Genomic DNA, 22,989 nt, shown 5'->3' with positions numbered 1-22,989 from the left:
TCTTTCTCTGTGTGTCTCTCATGAATAAATAAATATAATCTTTTTAAAAAGAATATAGTTATTAATATTAATAGCTAATAATATAGGTCTATATTAAAGAGTGATATCATCTAAAAGACATAAGACAGATCTGACATGTAAGCACCACCCAGGGGGGCCTGCAGCGCCTGCTTCAGAGGTGACAACTCCCAACAAGAAGCAATCTCACCATCCCTGTATTCACAACTATCACTAGCACAGGTGGTGCTTGGAGTCAAAATTAATAAAAACATCAATGATCAATTACAATGTATACCTCTGAGCTTCAGCATGGCTAGAATCTAGCATCTTTTTTTCTTTTTCCAATCTTTTTTTTCTTCTTTAATTACAAAAAGTCCCAGTCACGTCCCAATACTAAGAGGAGAGCTAGAATTTGCTCAGTTTTCTCGTGAACCAGTGTCATTTATGTTGGGTAAACACACACGAATATTTTGAGTTTTACACCAACTCATTAAACAGCTCTTAATACATTCAATATGATTATTTATAATATACTTTCACATAAACTTTAATGGTTTTCCAGAAGTTTCATTTACATAAAAATATTTATTTTAATTTTTTAAAGATTTTGTTTATTTGAAAGAGAGAGAGAGAGAGAGAGAACAAGCAGGAGGAATGGCAGAGGGAGAGGGAGAAGCAGACTGCCCAGTGAGCAGGGAGTCAGTTATGGGGCTTGATTCCAGGATCATGACCCAAGCCAAAGGCAGATGCGTAAACAACTGAGCCACCCAGGTGCCTCACAAATATCATTTAAAAAGATGAGTAGCCCCACAGAATGTGAAGGACTTAAAAAAACAATCCTGCTTATCATCTCAATATATCTCTTACTATCAGTAAACTTTCAATCCCAAATCAAAATGTAGTAAATGGCTCCCACTATGATTGCTATCAATATTAATTATAATAAGTTATAATTAATAGTTATATGATCTAACATTGTACCAGGCAATGATCTTAGAAGTTTCGATACTTGGTCTCATTTGATCATTTTAACAGTATCCTTCATTTTTCATTTTTATTTATTTATTCATGAGAGACACAGAGGGAGAGAGGCAGAGACACAGGCAGAGGGAGAAGCAGGCTCCATGCAGGGAGCCCGACGTGGGACTCAATCCCAGGTCTCCAGGATCACACCCTGGGCTGAAGGCGGCGCTAAACCACTGAGCCACCCGGGCTGCCCTGGGCCTTCATTCTTAACCATAACTGTCTCCTGCCACCAAATTAAAACCAGGAAGCAAAAAACAAACAAAAAAACAGGAAGCAAAGGAATGTGTATTAACTGCTCCAAAGTTACAATATCAATTAAAAGTTTGCATGATAAGTTGCTTTCAGAATTGATTCATTTATCCAGAAGTATTCATTGAACACCTATTACATCTGTTCAATTAGACACTGAATATAAGTATGTAAGTACAGAGTAAGACATAGTTCCTGGCCTCAATACTACAAGTCTGTGAGGGAGCCTCCCAAAAGGCAGTCAGAGCCTGAGGGCATGAGCTGAGAAAAGGTGAGATCAGGACTGTGCTTGACACTGGGGTGCACAAGTCAGTGACATGAGTCCAGGTAGAAGGGGAGTCTCTCACACATCTCTTCAATGTACAAAGTTTGGGTCCCTGCCATCTTTTAATAGAACTTTTGCAATCACTTCCTCACTTTAGCTTTTTAGCTTCCAGTCTTTCCCTGGCTCCCACAGAGCCCTTGAATTTATCTTGCCCATTGCTATGGATTAATCTTCCTAAAATTCAATCATGTCCCTTCCCAGTTTGAAAATTTTCAGAAGCTCCTTCCAGTTCAATTTCAATTCCTTGGCCTTGTAGTCCAGTCCATCACTGAGTCTCCCATCCTTCATTACGGGTGGGTCTGATGGATGCTGCTTTTAGAACATGTGTGTAGATATTACAAACAAGTTATGTTTCGGGAAATTATAAACTGCCATGAGACTTCACATAATTTGAATAGTGAGAACTTTTTAAGCATCATTTATGCACATGGAAATTTCTAATAGGCCTTTCACTCAAATTAAATAATATAAGAAAATATGCCTATAAGGAAATGTAACAGATTGACTAAAACTAAACTTGTCTTGCAGTTTTAGGAATTCTGTCTCTAATCCTGAGATGTGTACTGTGTGGGGTACAGAGTACAGTTTATATCTCAGTTGTAACAGTTCCTTAAAGCTAAAAATAGGGATCTTTATAGGGAATGAAAAAAAAACTTTGTAATATCCATGCAGTTGAAGGCAGGCTCTTAGTGAACTAGGAAATCTTTCAAAGTTGCAGAAGATGAAACAATAATTTGAAACTGCCATCCAACTTTACATTTCCTATTTGGAAAACTAGGGTTCCTAGGGATACCCAACTTTTTGAAGGCTTATGACTTTTCTCCTTTGATTCTTAAAAGATACTTTGAAAAGAGCCTGTGGAATCTCTGCCAAGACTAGACAGGGCTCTAGAAAGAAGAATAGACAACCTGCATGTTCTTCACAGTATTCTGGTTCCTTAATGCTTCACTATTGTTCAAAGCTGAGGCCCTATAAGAACACCAGTGGTTCTGTCCAACAGCTGAGGACACCTCCAGGGGCTCCATCTCCTGCCTTCCACCTTGAACTAACTGGCCCAGCTCCCTGATTGCTCTGAATCTGACTCTTGTCCCTGTAACTCTTCACCTATATTAATACCTTGATTTGACAGTACCATGTTCTTTGAGTTTAGCTTTATCCCTTAATCTTATTTCCTGGTTTGGCTCCAGCACCTTGGACCTGGCTGGCTACGCAATGCTCAGTTTAACCTCCAAAAGCCAGGCTGGGGTTGCTGTGCCAGTCTCATGCCAAGGAGGGAATACAGACACAGGCAATGAAGAGTGCAGTTTTCCTCTTTCTTCTATCTACCAAAACAATCATCTAGTCTAAATGGTCAACAGTTCATTAACAGTGAAGTATTATTTTTGCTTCTCACTTTTTTTTAGAAGATTTTATTTATTTGAGAGAGAGAAAGAGCACAAGTGGGGAGGGCAGAGGCAGAGGAAGCCTAAGCGAGGCTCAATTCCAGGACCCCGAGATTATGACCTGAGCCATAGTCAGATGCTTAACCCAACTGAGCTACCCAGATGCCTCTCTGGTTCTCATTTTTTTTTTCTGGTCCTCATTTTTAATAATTATTTGGCATTAGTGAAAAATGATGGGTGAAAAACTTATTTCTCAGGTGACCACAGAATTCTTCAAACAAAACAAATACACACACACCCCACACACACACATCCTTTTGTTCTTAGACCATATGCCGACTGGAATAGTAGAGAGATTTTAGTCTTTTTTATTTTTTTTAAGATTCTATTTTTAAATAATCTCTACACCCAACGTGGGGCTCAAACTTACAGCCTTGAGATCAAGAGTCTCATGCTGTACTGACTGAGCCAGGCAGGCACCCTGAGAGATTTTAGTTTTTAGAGGAAATCGGGAATATGGAATGAGCTGACTGGTAAAATTTAAGAGAGAATGTTTAGGCAGCCCGGGTGGCTCAGCAGTTTAGCATATGCCTTCAACCCAGGGCGTGATCCTGGAGACCCGGATTGAGTCCCACATTGGGCTTCCTGCATGGAGCCTGCTTCTCCCTCTGCCTGTGTGTCTACCTCTCTCTAGGTCTCTCATGAATAAATAAATAAAATCTTAAAAAAAAATAAGAGAGAATGTTTATTTGGATGATCACGTATATATACTTTAGTCAAAAGGTAAGAAATTGGTTGTTTAATATGATACATTATATTGCTTCATAAAAATAATTTTTTAAAAGATTTTATTTATTTTTTCATGAGAGACACAGAGAGAGAGGCAGAGACACAGGCAGAGGGAGAAGCTGGCTCCATGCAGGGAGTCTGACGTGGGACTTGATCCCGAGACTCCAGGATCACGTCCTGGGCTGAAGGCAGCACTAAACCGCTGAGCCACCTGGGCTGCCCCCATAAAAATAATTTTTAATGTGGGCATTAGTTGCTTTCATTAAAATGTTCAATTTTATTCCATAAATACCCAAAGAAATTGAGGCCAACACACAATGCACATACACACAAAACTGAGTCTTACGGATTACTATTGAGTCCTAAACATTACAGAATGAGATGCAGAGTGGCCTCTCTACTCTTCCAGTGACAGTTTACTGTCTATAAAAAGCAACATCCTTTAAGCATGACTATCAGCAATCCTTTCCATAATCTGGCTCTGTGTGCGTGGAAGAGAGAGAGAGAGAGAGACAGACAGACAGAATGAATGAGAACCGTGATAGTTGCTTACAGCAGATTTAAGATGAAAACAACATATTCTGTGCTTGAAGGTACTCTACTCATTCAAAACCTTATCTAGCTTTATCCCCACAGGATGGTTACACATGGGTGGTTAATTACAAGTGTCAGTTCCCACTGTATTCTGGTACAGCTAGATCTGATTTCTAACTGACCCTGAGTCCCTGAGACCCCCAAAGCTCTAAAGCTTCCAAAGGAACCTCCCCACATAACTTACTTTTCTTCGACTTTTTTAGTGTATATGAAGGTCATTTAATTTTCCTTGGAAACCCTCTAAAGCAAAACTCTAACATGTTTTCAGTGTGCACATACTTCGGTGGGGCACAGGATGTTGGGACCCCATTCCCACGTGCTCGGGCATGCACAAGGGTAAGACCTATCAGCATGCCTTCCGTGAGACTCCTAAGTATAGGTTTCTCCCATTATCTGAAAGTACAGCATTTTTTTTTTTAAAGTACAGCATTTCTATAAAAACCTTTTGTAAACTGAAATGGCATAAAGTGAAGAAGCAATTACGATTAATGTATATGGAATTTTTTTTAGCATTCCCAAATCCAAAAAATATCCTCTTAGGCTTTTCTGATACAACACATCTTGCTAACAGATACACACAAAAAAATGGAGATAAAGCACAAATGTTCACAGACACAGTTCAAAGCTCTGGTGGCTGGATGCTGAGATGCTGAGTGCAGTTCTTGGGGAAGGAACCTAGTGGAGCCCCTCTGGCTATTGTGGGTTCGCGATGCCTCTATAACAGTTTGCTATAAAACCAACACTGAATGCTATTTTTGTTTTTTTTTCGTAAGAGCAAAAATCCTCTTAGGATTTTTTTTTAAGATTTTATTTATGTATATCAGAGAGAGAAAGAGAGGCAGAGATACAGGCAGAGGGAGAAGCAAGCTCCATGCTGGGAGCCTGATGTGGGACTCGATCATGGGGCTCCAGGATCATGCCCTGGGCCAAAGGCAGGTGCCAAACCGCTGAGCCACCCAAGGATCCCCTAGGATTTTTTTGAGTTGGTGAAAACAGATATTAATATAGGTCTTTCATAAAGGCTAAGTGGCATAATGCAAACTTTCAAAAAGCAGAGGATACCTATATAGGGACCCTCAGGTTAAAAAAAAAAAAAAAAAAAAGGAAAACCACCACTAAGCTGGCAGAATACCATCAAAAACATGGTTAAAGAGAGCACGGCATTTTAAATTTTGTTAATGTAGATGGGTTTGCCCATTTCTGATGGCTTTTTGGGGCAATGCAAATTTTTGCATGAATGGTGTAACCTCTGCACCATATTTTGACATCTACTACATCTGATTCAAATGCAAATTAAAAAATTGGGTTTGGGATCCCTGGGTGGCGCAGCGGTTTGGCGCCTGCCTTTGGCACAGGGCGCGATCCTGGAGACCCAGGATCGAATCCCATGTCGGGCTCCTGGTGCATGGAGCCTGCTTCTCCCTCTGCCTGTGTCTCTGCCTCTCTCTCTCTCTCTCTCTGTGACTATCATAAATAAATAAAAATTTTTAAAAATTGGGTTTGCATAATGAAAAACTATTCATTTTTCCCTTTTCCATCCAAGCAGGAACAGAAAGCAATTCCAAGCCACTCTGCAAATGTATTCAAGGTTAGGGATTCTGGAGGGAGGAGCCAGCCAGAATCTCATGCCCCAAATCACTGAAGCATTTCAGCAAACTGACTTAAAATAGTAATTCAAGAAAGAAAGGGGCGAAAACCCTTCAGGGAAAAACCCAGTGAGATTAGTGAATGTTCTGTTGCAGAACAGGTTCTTCCTAGAACCATTTCAGAGAAGCTTATGTTGGATTTGATCTCTGGGTTCTGCCGCAGGTGGCACACCCACCAGAGTCATCCTAGTAGGATGAGAATCAGACCACACACACCACCCTGGTGTGGGCAGTTGGCACTTGGGCCCTTGCTGGGGTCTAAGCTTAGCAATGCAATAGTTTCTCTAGGCATCTCCATTCATCCACTTCCAGACCCATCCCAAATGTCCCTCTTCTTCCCTTAACTCCTAATGCCACTGCTCTCTATGTGGCCTTCTCAACCTTGCTGCCCAGAAAGTATTCCAAAGCCCAAGTCCACCAGGCCTCTCCCCTCATGTTCCTTCTAGAAGGTGGACCTGTGTCTGGAAGGCCTCTTCATTCTTCTTATCCTCAGCTCCTCCAAATGAAACCCACAGTAAATCCCTCCCCAGACATATCTTGGAAATGATTAATCTCTCAGATTAACCGAATGGGCTCAAATATAAAAATATTTTTAAAAAACAGTAGGGTCGTTAAAGAGTGACAGATTTAAGCGCCATCTGGGCTCGCTGGTCAGGGTGGCGCGAATTCCATCAAACGGCTGAACGGTGCACGATCTGGGAATCCCATCTGTTTTATCTAGCATGAATCAGTCCAACAGTTTGGCCATTTTGATGTTAGAGCTGTTTAAAAAATACCCTGGACATATAATACCAATAGTTTTTCCTTCTCTAAACTTCTAGAATGCAAAATGTGTGCTTATCAGAATGAAAGATAAAAATGAACCTTGATTTGATTCTAAGAGGAACCCTAGAAAAATTCTAAATCAATCTTTTTTTCAGAAAATAATTACTTCCCCAGTTTTATTATTTTTTTAAATCTTTGGGACCATATGCAGAGAATTCTTAGGGTTGTCATATGGAAGTTTATACTAATAATTTTTTTCTTTTTTTATGTGTATATACATATATTTTGGAGATATATAAAATCTCCAAATTACAAAGTCATTGCAACAAATACACCTAAAGAAACACAGCGGAACACTAATAATTTTTTTCACTGAAAAGTACGTTGAGAAAATTTTGGATTTTATAAAATAGGAAATTATTTTGGTTTTCTTTCTCATTTTAATTCTTCCTCTTCTGCTCCTCTCAACAAAATATTTTTTATGAAAATAATATAATATTATAGTGGAAAGTAGTCCAAGTAACACTTAGATCATTTTAATGGCTAAGATTTTTTTTAAAAACAAGTAAAGCCTTCTCCTAGTTATTATAAATTGCATTTAACCTTTAGTACTTTTGGACTGCTTCCCTGTCTTGCTGTGCTATAATAATTCTTAGAAACACTAATCAGATTTTCCTGTCCCCAGTAACATAGTTCTGTTTCTGAACAGTGGCATTAAATTGCCCCAAAACAAATACCATGGCTACCTAGTCTTTAACAAGCAGGAAAAAAAATATGATTTTTAAGAGTAAATATATTTTGACAAATTTGGTATTTCATTTAAAAAATCATAAACTACAAATCAGACTACCTTTTAACTGGAAAATATCCTTCTACTATGATACTGATTATAATTTCTATCTTTAAAAACAGGGGTGGGGGATGCCTGGGTGGCTCAGGGGTTGAGCATCTACCTTTGGCTCAGGGCGTGATCCTGGAGTCCCAGGATCGAGTCCCGCATCGGGCTCCCTGCATGGAGCCTGCTTCTCCCTCTGCCTGTGTCTCTGCCTCTTTCTGTGTTTTTCATGAATAAATAAATAAAATCTTTTAAAAAAAATTAAAAAATAAAATAAAAAAATAAAAACAGGGTGGAATAATTCTATTTGATTATTATGTGACATATAGTATTTTACACATGAAAACAAAGCAATCATAAAACCAACATTCATGTAATTGTGTATTAAAAGGAGGACTGCACATTATCATATGATTTTATTCCAGTTTTTTGTCATCTTTTATAGCAATGATGTGGAACCAAAATAACTTCTTCAGTACTAGATTTATGTTATCTAACCATTTTACATACCACATATATTTCCTAAAACATAAAATTCTCTGGAAATACAAAGCTGGTACTATGTGGCATGTTATGAGTATGTGCATTTATTATTTCCTCATCTATAAGCCAGGATAATAATATCTTCCTGCAGAACTCTTTCAGAGGTTATATTTAATAATGTGTGTAAAAGTATATGAAAAATTATAAAGTTTGTGTAAAGGTAAAGTATTACTAACCATGACAACAATAATTTCATATTCTATGGAACAAAAACTACTGAAAAATAAAACATCCTTTCTCTAGTCTCCCTTATGATTAAATAAAGAAGCACACTTACATGAATTCTTTCTTAAACAGCATTTCACACACAATTGCCCTTAAAGTATCCACTTCAGAGAATTACAAAATCTCAGAGAAAAATTATTTCTACATTTCCCAAATTTTAAGAGGCAGAAGCAAACAGTCAAATTGTCAGAAACTTTATTTGTATCCTTTACTTTCCTGAAAGTTGCTGGGGACAATTCAGAATCCTAAGAGCACACGAGAACTTCTGTTCAAGGGGGCTGGTCAGGACCTGAACTGGGATATAGCTCTATGTTATGACTCTGATCATCTTAGTAAATGTAGTCCTCAAAAGTTACAATCCGTTTAGGCCATGACGAAGGCAAATGCTGGGACCACCAACTTCTCTTTCTCCTTCAAGCTTATAAAACAAATGACGAAAAAAAGGACAGAACTTTTGGAAGATAAATGCTATTCACAACATCCTTGAGGAGAGAAACTGCACTATTAAAATTTCTTTAAATTTATGGTCTTATCCCTCTCAGCAGCACCTAAAACAAAAGACATGGGTCCCTGCACAGGGCTTCCAGTTGATTCTTCCCCTTTCCCCTGTGGTGACCAAGTCTGTGGCATACTGCAGCAGTAGCAAATGAGATCCACCCGAACCCAGCTTTAGTGACAATGGAGCAGCTGAAGTTGTCCCTGTGAGATGCCAGCTGGCTTCTGCACAAAGGTAACAAGGTTTCTTTGTTTGTTGTTAATCCCTTTGGCTTCTTATCCTCAATTCATGCAAACATGCACTGGACAATTGCATCAGGTGGCTACAGTCCTGATGTTCGGTCTCCACAAAAGTGTTGTGCCCACATCCCTAGGCAAATCCCCAACTCTACAGCCTGAAATATTCATTCAGTGGGCACACCAAAAAAGAGGTCAGTTACACTTGGTTGCAAGATGGTTCTGCTACCCAGCAGTGGAATGTGTGGACATGCTAGGCCATGGGGTAGGGGTGGGCAGCAACGAGTGCTTTGGGTAAAAATGACAAGCAGTTACATTTGTGGGAGAACTACCACAGAGACATTCTTCCTTGGCCAGGTAAAAGGACTCTAATGAAGCAGTGTGCATTCAAGGATGCCAAACAGAAAATGTTTTTTATACCCATGCACGTAGCTAGTATCAAACAAGGCCCTATTTGCCCCAGTTTTATATATTGTTCAATCAATGGATACATATCTCTGGGGTTTATAAAGTTAGGAGGAAATATTCCTCTTGAGCTTCACCTAAGTAAGTAGCACAAGGTGAGCTAAGAGAAGTAATATGCTTGTACTGCCTTATTTTCATTCTAGCATATTCCTTGACAAAATACTTGTATTTTGAAATCATAGTTCATTTCCTTATATCTCATTCCCTGATCTGTATGCACTTAATTTTTTTAAAAGACTTTATTTATTTTGGGATGCCTGGGTGGCTCAGCAGTTGAGCATCCGCCTTCAGCTCAGGGCGTGATCCTGGAGTTCCAGGAGCCAGTCCCATATTGGGCTCCTGCACAGAGCCTGCTTCTCCCTCTGCCTCTGTCTCTGCCTCTGTCTCTGTGTCTCTCACGAATGAGAGAGAGAGTGAAAGCATGAGAGCAGGGTAAGGGGCAGAAGGAGAGGCAGACTACCCACTGAGCAGGGAGCCCAATGTGGGGCTTGATCCTGGGACTCTGGGATCATGAACTGAGCCAAGGCAGACACTTGACCAACTGAGCCACCCAGGCACCCTGTATTTGAGTAATTTTTAGAAAATATTTTTTTAAAAGATTTTATTTATTTATTCATGAGAGACAGAGGCAGAGGGAGAAGCAGGCTCCATGCAGGGAGCCCGGCGCGGGACTCGATCCTGGGTCTCCAGGATCAGGCCCCGGGCTGAAGGCGGCGCTAAACCGCTGAGCCACCCGGGCTGCCCCAATTTTTAGAAAATATTTTATTTATTTATTTGGCAAAGAAAAAGAGAGAGCAAGCACAAGCAGGAAACAGAAGAGGGAGAGGGAGAAGCAGGCTCCCCACTGAGCAGAGAGCCCAATCCCGGGCTCAATCCCAGGACCCTGGGACCCCAAGACCATGACCTGAGCTGAAGGCAGATGCTTAACTGACTAAGCCACCCAGATGCCCTGCATTTGAGTAATTTTATTAAACCTTGATTTAAAGAAAATGTTCCGTCTTGCACCTGCATGAGATGTTCTTTCTACCAACAGTAAATATCTCAGAGTTCAGCACTGTATTTTGATTCACTTAACAGTGGCCCATTTAAAGGTTAATAAGTACAAAAACAAAAATAATTTCAATAATGTCTCTTTATCTCTTACCAAAACTGGTATACTGTGTAGTGAGAATTGGGAAATACTCTATAAATGTGCTGTACTATGTAAGTTATTATATTGGATGGTGACAAAGGAAGATGGTATCACCCATTTGTCAGGCTAACCCTTAAATCTGTGCTTTTATTTATTTATTTTTTTTTTTTTTAATTTTTATTTATTTATGATAGTCACACAGAGAGAGAGAGAGAGAGAGGCAGAGACATAGGCAGAAGGAGAAGCAGGCTCCATGCACCGGGAGCCCGACGTGGGATTCGATCCCGGGTCTCCAGGATCGCGCCCTGGGCCAAAGGCAGGCGCCAAACCGCTGCGCCACCCAGGGATCCCTAAATCTGTGCTTTTAAATGTGACAGTTTGTCAAATTAGCAATACTAATGAAAAAATAACTCTTCTCCTAAAAATATTAGTTTTCAACTCATTTTAACCATTACCTGACAAAGAAAAATCTTTTAAGGAGTTAGAAGATAACAGGGGCCTCTAACCAGCCCAGTTGGAAGAGCATGCAGCTCTTAATCTCAGGGTCATGAGTTCGAGCCCCATATTAGGTACAGAGATCACTAAAAATAAATGAACTTTTTAAAAAAATAAAAATCTATTTTTTCAAAGCAAGCATACATTCAACAAAATAGAACCAATGGCCTAACATCAGTATCTAATGTGAGTCTCCCTACACAAAAATAGCTATGGGGAAGAGACACTAGAAAAGATTTGGAATCTATTTTGGCTCAAGATAATTGATGAAAATCTATTCCTCTCTTAAAAAAAAAAAACACGTTATTATTGCTGTGCCAGCTTTCTAAATAATTTTAAATGCAAACATCTCATCAAATTACTAAAGATCACACAGCACTATCAAATGTATGCTGAGATTTATCTTAAATAATCCCAAACTTCTAAAACGTCAGCAGCTTTAGTAAAAGCATCATAAAGTACTCGACAACCAGAGTAAACCTCTTTAAAGCGACAAAATAGCAAGGAAAGGTCAGGGAGCCAAGCAGGTCAACAAAGTCCTTCTTCCCAATCTGGGGTCATTCTTCCCTCCAGCACTGATTGGTCTCCCAGTAAATTCCACATTAGCTCCTCCCTTCAGCTGCAGCAGAAACACTTGAACTGCCTTCTCTCTCCACAAAAGTTTAGTTTGCTGATTGGGCATGAAACAAAGGGAAGACAGCAGGGGTACAATTTATAAGGGGGCAGGCGAGGTTGACAGGCTATTGTGCTCTGGAGGCATCCACAAGCTGTTAATTCTATTTTAACATCGTTAATAAGACTGTTAACACATCAGACTTTGTTTAGAGACCTTGAAAACATCAACAAACTATTAAATGACCCACCTGAAATAAAATAGTATCCACTTTGGAAGCATCAAAATCATACTTTTTTTTTAAATCCTTAAAATTGAAAGACTAAAGAAAGGAAAAAAGAAATCCATTACTGTTAAATGTGTGTAAATACCCCAAATTCTTATGTTTAATACTCTTGAAACACTTTTTTTAATTTTGATGTCATCTACAATCTATGAATTTTCAAAATAAGGAAGTCATATCAAAATAGACTCACTTCCATGTACATATGCAAAAAGGGATTAAAACCACAAATGCACAGATTTAAATACTTAAAATGAATAATAAGTCTGACAGATTTAACAGCAGTTAATTTTGCAATAGAATAATATTTTGAGCTCAGTCTTTAAAGAAATAGGAAAACACTCCATTATACATGGGAAGTTTGGTATTATGCCCTCAGGTCCAACTAAAAAACTGCTAAGTGAAAAAAAAAAAAAGATCAAACTGCTAAGTAATTTCAGCAAGAGTAAAAAGTTCCAATTCATGACTTAAGGAATATAAAATTTTCCAAATACTATTTTGCTTTTTTCTGCTCCTTTGCTTCACTTCGCTTAATTTTAGGAATTAAGACTATTCAAAGTTAAAAGTACTATGCTTAAAATCAAGGAGACCAAATAACCAGTAATCAGTATTCAACAGTCAATGTTTATAAAGAAGAAATTTTCATTTGAATTTTTTGGTGTAAATGTATTTTTTGGTGTCAAACTCTTTTAAATTAAAATAGCATATTACTTATGGGATAATCTACTAAAATTACTATAATTGACATTTAACTATCTTTTCATGTAAAGCCAAAAATATATATTACAAAGAATTTGTAGTAATATCTTTAAAACAATTTTCTGGACACTATATATCTGAAATCTAATGACTGAAAAAACTTGAAGCATTTTGGATTAATTTTCTAACACTCTGTACTACAAATTTGTAGGTGTTAACTTTAAACATCCTTGCCTATGATTTAAAACAACAGTTACTTAATACTTTTGCCAGCACCAGAGAGAAAAATTAAAAAGGATGAGAAGTTAAGATGGAATCAAGTTATGTAGAAAGGATATACAGCTTTTAGAAGAAAACAGAGAATTCTAGGGAATATTTAAATCTTTTGACTCCTTTGAGTGCGGCTGTTTACTGGTGACCGGTGGTGGGCCAGGGTTGGGGGAGATGGTGAATGGTCACACTGTAGAGGCAACTAACAAACAAGGACGTTAATATAAAAACACAGACGTATAAACTTAGGGGCAAACACTGAGGCAACTCTAAATGCAATCTCCGCCTTGAAGACAACATAAGGGTGAGTTCTCAACGGGTCAAATGACCAATGAGCAAACGCTGGTTCAAGGCATGGCGACTTTGGGCGACACAGTCTGGGAAAGCATCAATCACCACACGTTTTTACAAGTGGAAACCAAGGCAGTAACCCTCAGTGATGACCGACGAAGAAATAACATTTGGCTACCACTGTTCAGCTGCCTTTTCCAAATACAATGCCGTGCTTATTTCTCTGGCTTCCTACAATCTTTCATGTTTCAGTTATACACATTTCAATCCAAGTGTTTCAGTTGCCATAACAACTTCATAAATTTGTTCTCAAATGTCCTTTTTAATTACATCATTTTTTTAAAAAGCTGGATGGGTCGGGACAGTGCCTCAATTTATTCCATTCACACCTGGCTCTTGAGGAGTGGGGGTATTTTGTTCCTTTAACGATAAGAAGCTCAAACATCTGAAAATAATGCCACTATTTCTCTCTATCCATAGGTAAAGAAGATGTTTTTTAAAAATCTGTTTGCATGTGGCCTTATCATCAAAATTTTAAAACCCAGGCGACAATGCCCAGGAATCATCTCCTGGTTCGTGAAGTACGGAGATTGCTAACGCTGCCCAGTCATGTACAGACGGGCCTTGTGCACGGAGCAGCCGTTTTATTTCCAGATATCAATTATTTATACTGTCAAACAGGTTTTTGATAGAATCCTAGTGGTTTTAACTGGCTTCTAGTGACTATTACTACCTAGTATCTTTAAAATATAATTCACCTTACTATGGAAAAATTAAACCATGACAGTATGTAACAGTTTCAACAGCATGCATTAATTTTTTAATACTTAGCAATATTTTCAGATTTCATTCCAATAAAAAATAAGGCACAGTAACCCTGGCATCATTAAACAAATGACTTTTGCCAACATCAACAACCAGACAATGGAAAACAGGACTCTACCAACAAACGGAGAGCGGGTGTCAAAAAATTCAAGCTGGGATTTTTGCATATGTAGTGAAACCGAAGGCACTTCCCAGAAGGTATTGAAATGCACAGATAAGGTTACAAAAGGCCCTGAAGTGGTTTTGAGGGTCACAATTTGCTATTAAACACAGCAGAAGGAAACATGTGAAAGTCCACTTGAGTGAACTTTAGAATGCTCAAGTATAAAAATCGAGGGCAATGGACAAATTAGGGCAAGCAACAACTCCAGAGTTTTATTTTTAACTGTACCATCAGTTTGTTAGAATAGAAATATATACATATGTATGTACGTAAATATATATATGTATTTAAAATTAGGGGAATAAGGTAGGGGGGAACATGTTGTTTATAACCCCATCTGCCAAAAATTAAAGCACAGGGCGAATGGTATACAACTAAGTACCAGCAAAAAGTAAATATTGGCTATATTTAAGGAAAGAGATAAAAACAGATGTTATATAAAAATTTAGACCTTTAACTTCAAAAAATACTACACATCACTAGTTCTCTGCCACTGGAAAAAAAAAACTTTAATTATGTAAAGAGTGAAGAGAAGGTGAGACTCTTTACCTTTGAATATTAAATTAGGAAGCAGCCACATCAAAGGCAGGCTTGATCCGTTCTGCCTGAAAAATTAATAGGCTTGACAAGTCCTTTACAATATCTTCTAGAATTGCAAAGAAAGAGGTTCTAGTGACACCCACAGTCCCAGAAACAAAATGCAGCTGTAAAGGAGGACTTGGGGTTGGGGGAGGGCTTTTTTGTTTGTTTGGGGGGTGTGTTTGTTTTTCTTTTATCACAATGGATAAAGCCTTCAGCCCTGACTCTACAGAGGATCTACACCACGACTTCCTCCCAGCTTCTTCTCCCTCTTCTTCCTCTCTCCACCGCCCATCACCAGTCACCTGACAGAGAAGGCCTGTGGCTACAACAGGGCCTGGCTGGAGGGCCTGACCACCCCAACCCTGCGGTTTCAAAGGGCAGGGAGTTGAAAGGAGGGGATAACTGTTAGAGGGGCAGGGATGCTGAGGAGAGACATCAATTCGGCATTCCTCAGTGGCTTCAGATCTTCACACTTGTTTTCTTTTCCCCTCTTCGCTCTTGGAAGGGTGAGGCGGGAACCAGCACTTCAAAGGCGAAACTTCTTGGAAGGACTTGTTTCCTAGCTCTGCTCTTCCCATCAGTGTGATTAACACCAAAGGTTGTTATTAAATGATAAAAACAAAATTATCTCTCTTAAAGAAAACCACTTTTCAGCTCCTGAGTTGCTTGCTGATGAAGATGTTGGTGTTAGGGAGGGTGGGGAGGGTGACAGCACAAAAGGCCTTGCCGTAGCTCTCTGCTCCTTTCAGAAAAATGTAAGGCACACTTCTGCAAAGTGGGGCACATTAGACCCTCATCCTCATCTTTTGTCCACCAGCTCTCTGCACCCAAATCCTGCCACAGGGAGCTGAGAGGGGCCAGAGCTCCAACAGGAAGGGGAGGGACGGAAAAAGGTCGCCAATTCAATAGTAGGAAGCCACCGAACGGGGCAGGATAAGGCAGGCACACAGACTGGGCTCAGTGTCTGGCTGGGACTGAGAGGAAACATGGAGGTTCAAGGCAAATGCCTCCCAATGAAACAAACTTGGCTCACATTACTGGGCGACGCTGATAAAGAAACCAGCCGAAGATGGCTATTTAAAGATGAGGGAAAGCAGAGCTGCTAATTCACTTAACAACAAATGCTAATTGCTCAAAACCAAGCAGCTAAGTTTCAAGGATGCCTAAGAGGCCTGAGAATACGTTTCAAGAATGACTAAGAATGTAATTCATAGCACAAAGTGCAATATTATCTTTGAAAAATAAAAAATTTTCAGGATCAGGATCAACTTGGAACTTAATCTTTTTTTTTAAGGGTTTAATTTTTCCCTCAACACTCCCAATTAGGTCAGAATTTAAATAATATTACAATTTAACAATAAGCCATTTATTTCACTGCCTTTTTAAAAGAAAAGATGAAAGAGACCCATGTACCTTAATCCTAAAGAGCTCAAAATCTGAATTTAAAAGAATAAAACATTACTAAACAATTACAGAGAAAGTCAAGAAGGGTTTCTGAAAGAGCTATCAAAAGACAATATTTGTATAGAATTTGAGCATTAGCAGCTAGCCTGACACAGCAAAACCATTGTATTTTCCACTAGTTTTGTTTTGCTATATACAGCTGTGTTTTCACAGATGCAAAGCCATGTGTCTCCACCAAAAGGTCTAGCCTTCCCTTCAGATGTGAGTGCAGATCAAAGGTTCAAACGCAGAAATACAAGATCCTTTTCCCTTTGGAACATGTTTTTATTTTTCTGCAGTGGCTGCAAACCAGAATTTCCATCTGCTGTCCTTCTGCAGTATACAGGTTAACCTTAGCAGTGGGGCTCAGGGCACTGTTATCTCAGCTAAGAAGTGCACAGATGAAGCACGTCTGCATGTATGCTCCAAACAGCTCCCCAACATGTTCACCCAGCTGCGAGAAAACTGAACAAGGCAGTAGCAGAACCCATTTCAATTGACATATAGAAATTAATTTTTAAATTCATCTGAAACATCAGATTATAAATTTAAGATGGGGTTTTGCTTTTATACAAGCACCCTGATAAAGATAATATCAACTGTGATTTCCTGCCTATCCCTTCTCTCTCCTATCCCCAGTAGAATGAGACATTTTGCATTTGAATCCCCATTTTTGGAAAATCCTCTAATAGAAAATGATTTGATTAAAAATTTCATTAAAATTTTTTTAAGATTTTATTTATTCATGAGACACACACACACACACACAGAGGCAGAGACACAGGCAGAGGGAGAAGCAGGCTCCATGCAGGGAGCCCAATATGGGACTCGATCCCCGGTCTCCAGGATCAGGCCCTGGGTTAAAGGCAGGCGCTAAACCGCCAAGCCGCCAGGGCTGCCCCCAAAATTTCATTAATCTTAAGTGGTGTTTTGTTTCATCACAAGTTAGGAACCTATAATTTTGAATGGATTCTTTTTTTTCTTTTTTTTTACCATTAAAAAAAAAAAGCCTTCATACTCAACATGGGGCTTGAACTCACAACCCTGAGATCAAGAGTTGCACGCTTTACTGACTGAGCCAGCTGGGCACCCCTTGAATGGAAATATTTTTATACATTTCTGTTACCTACTATTTTTAAATAACTCCTTTCCCCTCAGTTTCCATTCCTTTTACTGCACCTATCCTCAGAATGACTAAAGAGAGATATGTTTCCTTGTTTCCTACTCTGAAAATGGATTTACTGCCATGTAAACATCTGCTTAGGAGAATACAGTAAAAATAAAGCACTGAAAATGTGGGAGGCTTTGAAGTTATTTTTGGCAGGTTTTTAAGGTCACTAAATAGAGAGAGAGAAAGAGAGACAGAGAGGCAGGCACATTTACCTATTTGTAGAAGAGCAAGAGAGGTTAGAGGGATGAATGGATGGATGGAGATGACAGATACAAAGCTTTGGCTAGTCCCTAGAGAGATTCTACAAAAAACCCAAAGTGGAAAGTGTCAGGGATTGGTCCCAACGCTAATGTGTGAGTGCCATCTAGTGGTCTGCCTAGAACTGCACCCTGGTCTAGCTACACTTGGAAAAGTCCTCCAATGACCCCCATTTCTCCACTCCATTTTGGCTCATTTCAGTACTCAAAACCCTCCTGCCCGATAAATGAAGCTTTTCTCCCCTATTTTCCAAATAAACCAAAAATACGAACAGCCTCAGAAAACAAGATCAATGATGATCCCAAAGGTTGGGGTGAGTCTCCCAGAAGCAAAGTGTATCACAGGTGTCCCCATTAAGGGCTGCTCCAAGCCATGTGGAGAAACTTAAAGAGTTTCTAGATAATGAGTTGTTGTGACCACACCTGAAGGACCAGGCTAAATAAACAGGGAGCCCTACAATCTACACCTGCCCACTCTCTGGTGTTAAATCTTTAGGCGGGGTGGGGGTGGGGCATGGATAATTAGCTCTATGGCTGGGCATCACTATTCCTGTGCAGGTACTGAGAGAGAACAAGATGTGGATAGTCTGTTATAGCTGAAAAGTACATATTCCAACTCTCATTTTCCAGCTTAAGTGACTCAGAAAGGTGAAGGACCCTCCCCAGGTGACCTGGAGAGACAAAGACTCATTTCATCATTTCCTCCTGCTCCGAGAAGGGGTCACTGAAAGGAGGGTGAACAGTTCACATGAGAATGAGCAAGGGAGGGTACCTACGTTCTTCACATACAGTGCTGCAGAGTCCTAGGCCAGGGTACATGGTAACTCAGAGGGCTTACATAGTCAAAAGCAGCCCCAGCACACTAGGGTCTTGTGCAGTGGTAAGTGAGGCTGATTTTCCTTGGATCACCTGGTCTCACTCCTTCTTTCCCTTTTCACTTTAATAACAATAATAAACAGTTACATCACACTATGCCCACACCTGTTCCAAGTTCTTTCAATTTTATCTCACCGAATCCTCACAAAAATTCTCTGAGGTAGGTACTATCATCCCCATTTCATAGAAAAGGCAACTGGACTAGAGAAGTGAAGCCAGTTCACTATAGTGGCAGTGCTGGGATGAAGTGTAGGAGTCTGGGTCCAGACTGTGCCACCTCCACAAAAGCACCTTTCCCCTCTGTATGAAAACATGGACACTTAAAGAGTTTAACAGTTAAAGAAGGTGTTTAGGGACTATCAGGGTTAGCCCTTGGATATGCAGGGTAGTAAGCATTCTCCAGTAATGGGCTGTGGGCAAGAATATAATGTCAGAGCATCAGTTGGACTATAATACAGGGCTACAATATTTGTCTGCCTCAGAGTAGGTTGCTAAAAATGCAATGAGATCATCTGTGTGGATATGCTCTGTAAAGAGTCAAGTCCAGGGGTACCTGGGTGGCTCAGTCGGTTAAGCATCTGCCTTCCTCTCAGGTCATGATCCTGGGGTCCTGGGATGGAGCCTGCATTGGGCTCTGTGCTCAGCAGGGAGTCTCCTTCTTCCTCTCCCCAACCCCCACTCATGCTCTTTCTCAAATACATAAAACCTTAAAAAGAAAAATTCAAGTCTACTGGAACAGAAGTGGTATTCGTGTTCATCGTGTGAGACCATCCCTGTTGCCTGACACCCAGAGAGGGCCACGTCACACACTGACAACAGGCACCAGAAGCAAGGCCAACAGTTTCCATGCTTCAAATACTTAAAGTTCCATGGAGCACCAACCCATAATGTGTCATTTACTGGGATGAGAGGAACCCCCCTCCCCATATTATGCCATAGCCCAAGAGACAAACCGGATTTAGAAAGCTTGAATTATGAATAATAATGAGAAATAACTGCTGATATTAATCCTCCTAAAACAAACACAGTGGTTAGTATTGCAAGCATACCTCGAAGCACTTCTCCAGCCATCTGAGGCAGTATCCTACAGTACATGTGTGCGGTGGCCCATGAGGGAAGAAAGATGCCCAGAACTGACTGACCCACACGCTTGTTCCACCCACCAGAGGCCACTGTCCTGGCTTCTGTGAGTCACATTTTGTGTGCAGACACCTAAAAGAACATAGCTGTACTGACAGTAACAAAATGCAACACTGTAGAACCTACCATACTCTTCTAAGTTTTTCCCCCCACCCTACTTTGAGATATAATTGACATATAATTTTGTGTAAATTTAAGATATACAACATGATTTGATATACATATACATTGCAAAATAATTACAGTAAGGTTAACACAGCCATCACTTCACACAATTACCATTTTTGTGTGCATGAAATAAGAACATTTAAGATCTATTTACTTCGGTCTGGCAGGAAGAGGGGTTCTCAAGATAGATGGGTCACTGCATGGAAAGAATGGGCTTTGGAGTGGGTCTGGGCCAGAATTCTGGTTCTGCCAAGCATCACCATGTGACCATTGCAAAGATCCTTAACCCTCTGGGTCTTGTGCTCATCCAATATGAAACAGGAGTCACAACACCTGTTCTAATCAGAGTTAAATGAGATGATGTACTCAGAGTTCTGTGCCAACCTTGGAGGGAGGCTCAGTATATATTTACTGAATGACAGAAAGAAAGGAGGGGATCACCAAAGGATGATGGCGGGGAGCATCGCCATGGGAACTCCACTGTAAGTGTATGGCATTGCCCCCATTTCCCCCATGCATGCTAAATGCACAGGTTAAAGTTTCAGAACACAGGTTCTGGAGTTGGGCAGACCTAGGTACACAGGTGCAGTTTTTTGTTGTTCTTGTTTTTTTACCTGTTCTCTCAGTAACCTTGGCCAAATTTCTTAACTTTATTTTTTATTTATTTATTTTTATTTCTTAACTTTAGTAAACATATTTCCTAATCTATAAAATGGGGCTGATAACAGGACCAAGCTTATAGGACTGTTTGTATTTTTTTTTAAGATTTTATTTATTCATGAGAGACACACAGAGAGAAGTAGAGTCACAGGCAGAGGGAGAAGCAGGCTCTGTGCAGGAAGCCCGATGTAGGACCCGATCCTGGGACTCCAGGATCATGCCCTGAGCCGAAGGCAGGCGCCAAACCGCTGAGCCACCCATGGATCCCTATAGGTCGGTTTTGAAGCATAAAAGTAGATAACACAGTGAGCAGTCTGAAATATGTGTGGCAGAGCAAAGTTTGAAGAGATTAACCACTGGGTTTGACCCCACAGGATTAATATCAGCACTGTTATTTCTCATTATAGACATTTAAGTTTTGTTAAAATACTTAGTTTTAAAATTGTGAGTTGTTTCAATGTGGCTCACTCTGGGCTTTGAGGTCAGAGGCTCTGTGCTCTGCCCACTTTCACGAATTATTCTGAGATGATTTCTTTGGAGACCTTGACAGTAATCAAGACTATGATGACAGGGAAGCAGGCTAATATAATGCACAAGAAACAACTTGAGACCTGATGATCTGGGCTGAACATGGCCACCCCTCCACATGTGGGCCTCAGTGCACTTGAGTGGAGGCCCCAAGACCCAAGACCCTGCCCACCCTTCCTCTTCATGTCCCTGGTTCAGTCCTGTATATGTGGTGCCTATGCCAACTTGTACATCTAAGCTCGGTGTTTGTCTCAGCCCAAACATCCTTTAGCTATCCCTCAGCTCTGGTGTGTAAATACTACAGTGGCATTGTCTGCCCACCAGGACAGACCCAGGAAGAAGCTAATAGATTTCCCATCTAACGATGACATTTCCCAGCCTCTCTTGTGTCTGGGTATATTCATGAGACAAAGTTCTGGTGGATGGGGTATGGTCAGGATAAGCAGAAGTATGGAGCAGAAGTAAAAGGAAGATCCTGCACATCTTCCAGGTTCCTGTGTCATGGACCAGAGCAGAGCAGCCTTCTTAGGTAGTAAGATGCTGAGGAAGGAAGAGCCACAAGATAAAAGGAACCTGGGCCTTCATAGAGCCATCACAGTTTCTACCACCTACGTATACTTAAAGTGAGAGAGAAATTATCTTAGATAATGCACTGTATTTGGGGGCCTTTTGGTTACAATATCCAAACCTGTACCCTGACTTATATACAAGTTACTCTATATGTTTGAATGAAATGGGCACCTAGCCTACTGTGCCTAGCTATCACTAAAATCAGTCTAAATTTGATCAGGAGAAAGAACAAGTAAACCAAAACTACACTATTGGTCCACTAGGACATCTGGAGCACTATGCGATTTCAAGTATAAGGCAAGGTTAATAAAAACTAGCATGGAGGAAAAAAGAATTTAAAAAAACAGAACAAACGGAAAGCCAAGGAGAAAATAATCAGCTTCTTATGTGGTAGTTTAGTTTTATTTTTTAAAAGATATTTACTTATTTGAGAGAGAAAGAGAGGTACAAGAGCACAAATAGGGGGAGGGGCAGAGGGAGAGGAAGAAGCAGACTCCCCACTGAGCAGGGAGCCCAACACAGAGCTCAATTCCAGGACCCCAAGATCATGACCTAAGCCAAAGTCAGATGCTTAACCAATTGAGCTACCCAGGAGCCCCTTAGGTAGTAGTTTAAATTTTCAAATAGATGCACATGATTAAGGAGACATTTTAAAGTGAAACATCATTATTTAATTTCATCATCATAAAAATGGTGCCATTACCGTCAGATAAAAAAACTGAGGCACAGATACTTCCCTGGAATTACAACTAACTTTAATTTTATTTATTCATGAGAGACAGACAGAGAGAGAGAGAGAGAGAGAGAGAGAGAGGCAGGGACACAGACAGAGGGAGAAGCAGGCTCCATGCAGGAAGCCTGACATGAGACTTGATCCCAGGTCTCCAGGATCATGCCCTGGACCGAAGGTGGTGCTAAACCGCTGAGCCACCGGGGGGCTGCCCCAACAACTAACTTTATTTTAAACTTTGTGAGAGAGAGAAAGCACAGGTGCATGTGAAGGAGGGCAGCATAGAGGGAAAGGGAGAAAGAAAATCTCAAGTAGGCTCCACACCCAGTGCTGAGCCTGATGTGGGGCTTAAACTCACAACCCTGACGCCATGACCTGAGCTAAAATCAAGAGTTGGATGCCTAACTGACTGAGCCACGTAGGCTCCCCACAACTGAGTAACTTTAAGACTAAGATCCTAGGTGCTCCCTCCCAAAGTGTTTTTTTTTTTTTTTTTTTTGGCCAGCCATCTTTGTCC

At 40.2% G+C, this 22,989-nt stretch overlaps 1 protein-coding gene across 7 annotated transcripts in view; it reads right to left on the bottom strand.

Annotated features, from left to right (window-relative positions):
* The window catches only part of CLYBL (citramalyl-CoA lyase), a 283,074-nt gene that overhangs the window by 219,825 nt on the left and 40,260 nt on the right, over positions 1–22,989 (bottom strand). The window contains exon 1 of one of the 7 annotated variants that reach the window (XM_035704421.2): positions 12,067–12,122. The exons of the other annotated variants lie outside the window; for them this stretch is intronic. Within the exon in view, the coding sequence (XP_035560314.1) occupies positions 12,067–12,107 (41 nt within the window). The 5' untranslated portion in view covers positions 12,108–12,122. Of the gene's footprint in view, positions 1–12,066; positions 12,123–22,989 lie in introns of those variants that run through there. 7 annotated transcript variants of the gene reach the window in all.

The sequence above is a fragment of the Canis lupus genome, chromosome 22 (assembly GCF_003254725.2).
Source record: "Canis lupus dingo isolate Sandy chromosome 22, ASM325472v2, whole genome shotgun sequence".
Taxonomy (NCBI): domain Eukaryota; kingdom Metazoa; phylum Chordata; class Mammalia; order Carnivora; family Canidae; genus Canis; species Canis lupus.
The sequence above is the reverse complement of the archived record's forward strand: the minus strand, read 5'-3'. Positions and strand labels throughout refer to the sequence as shown.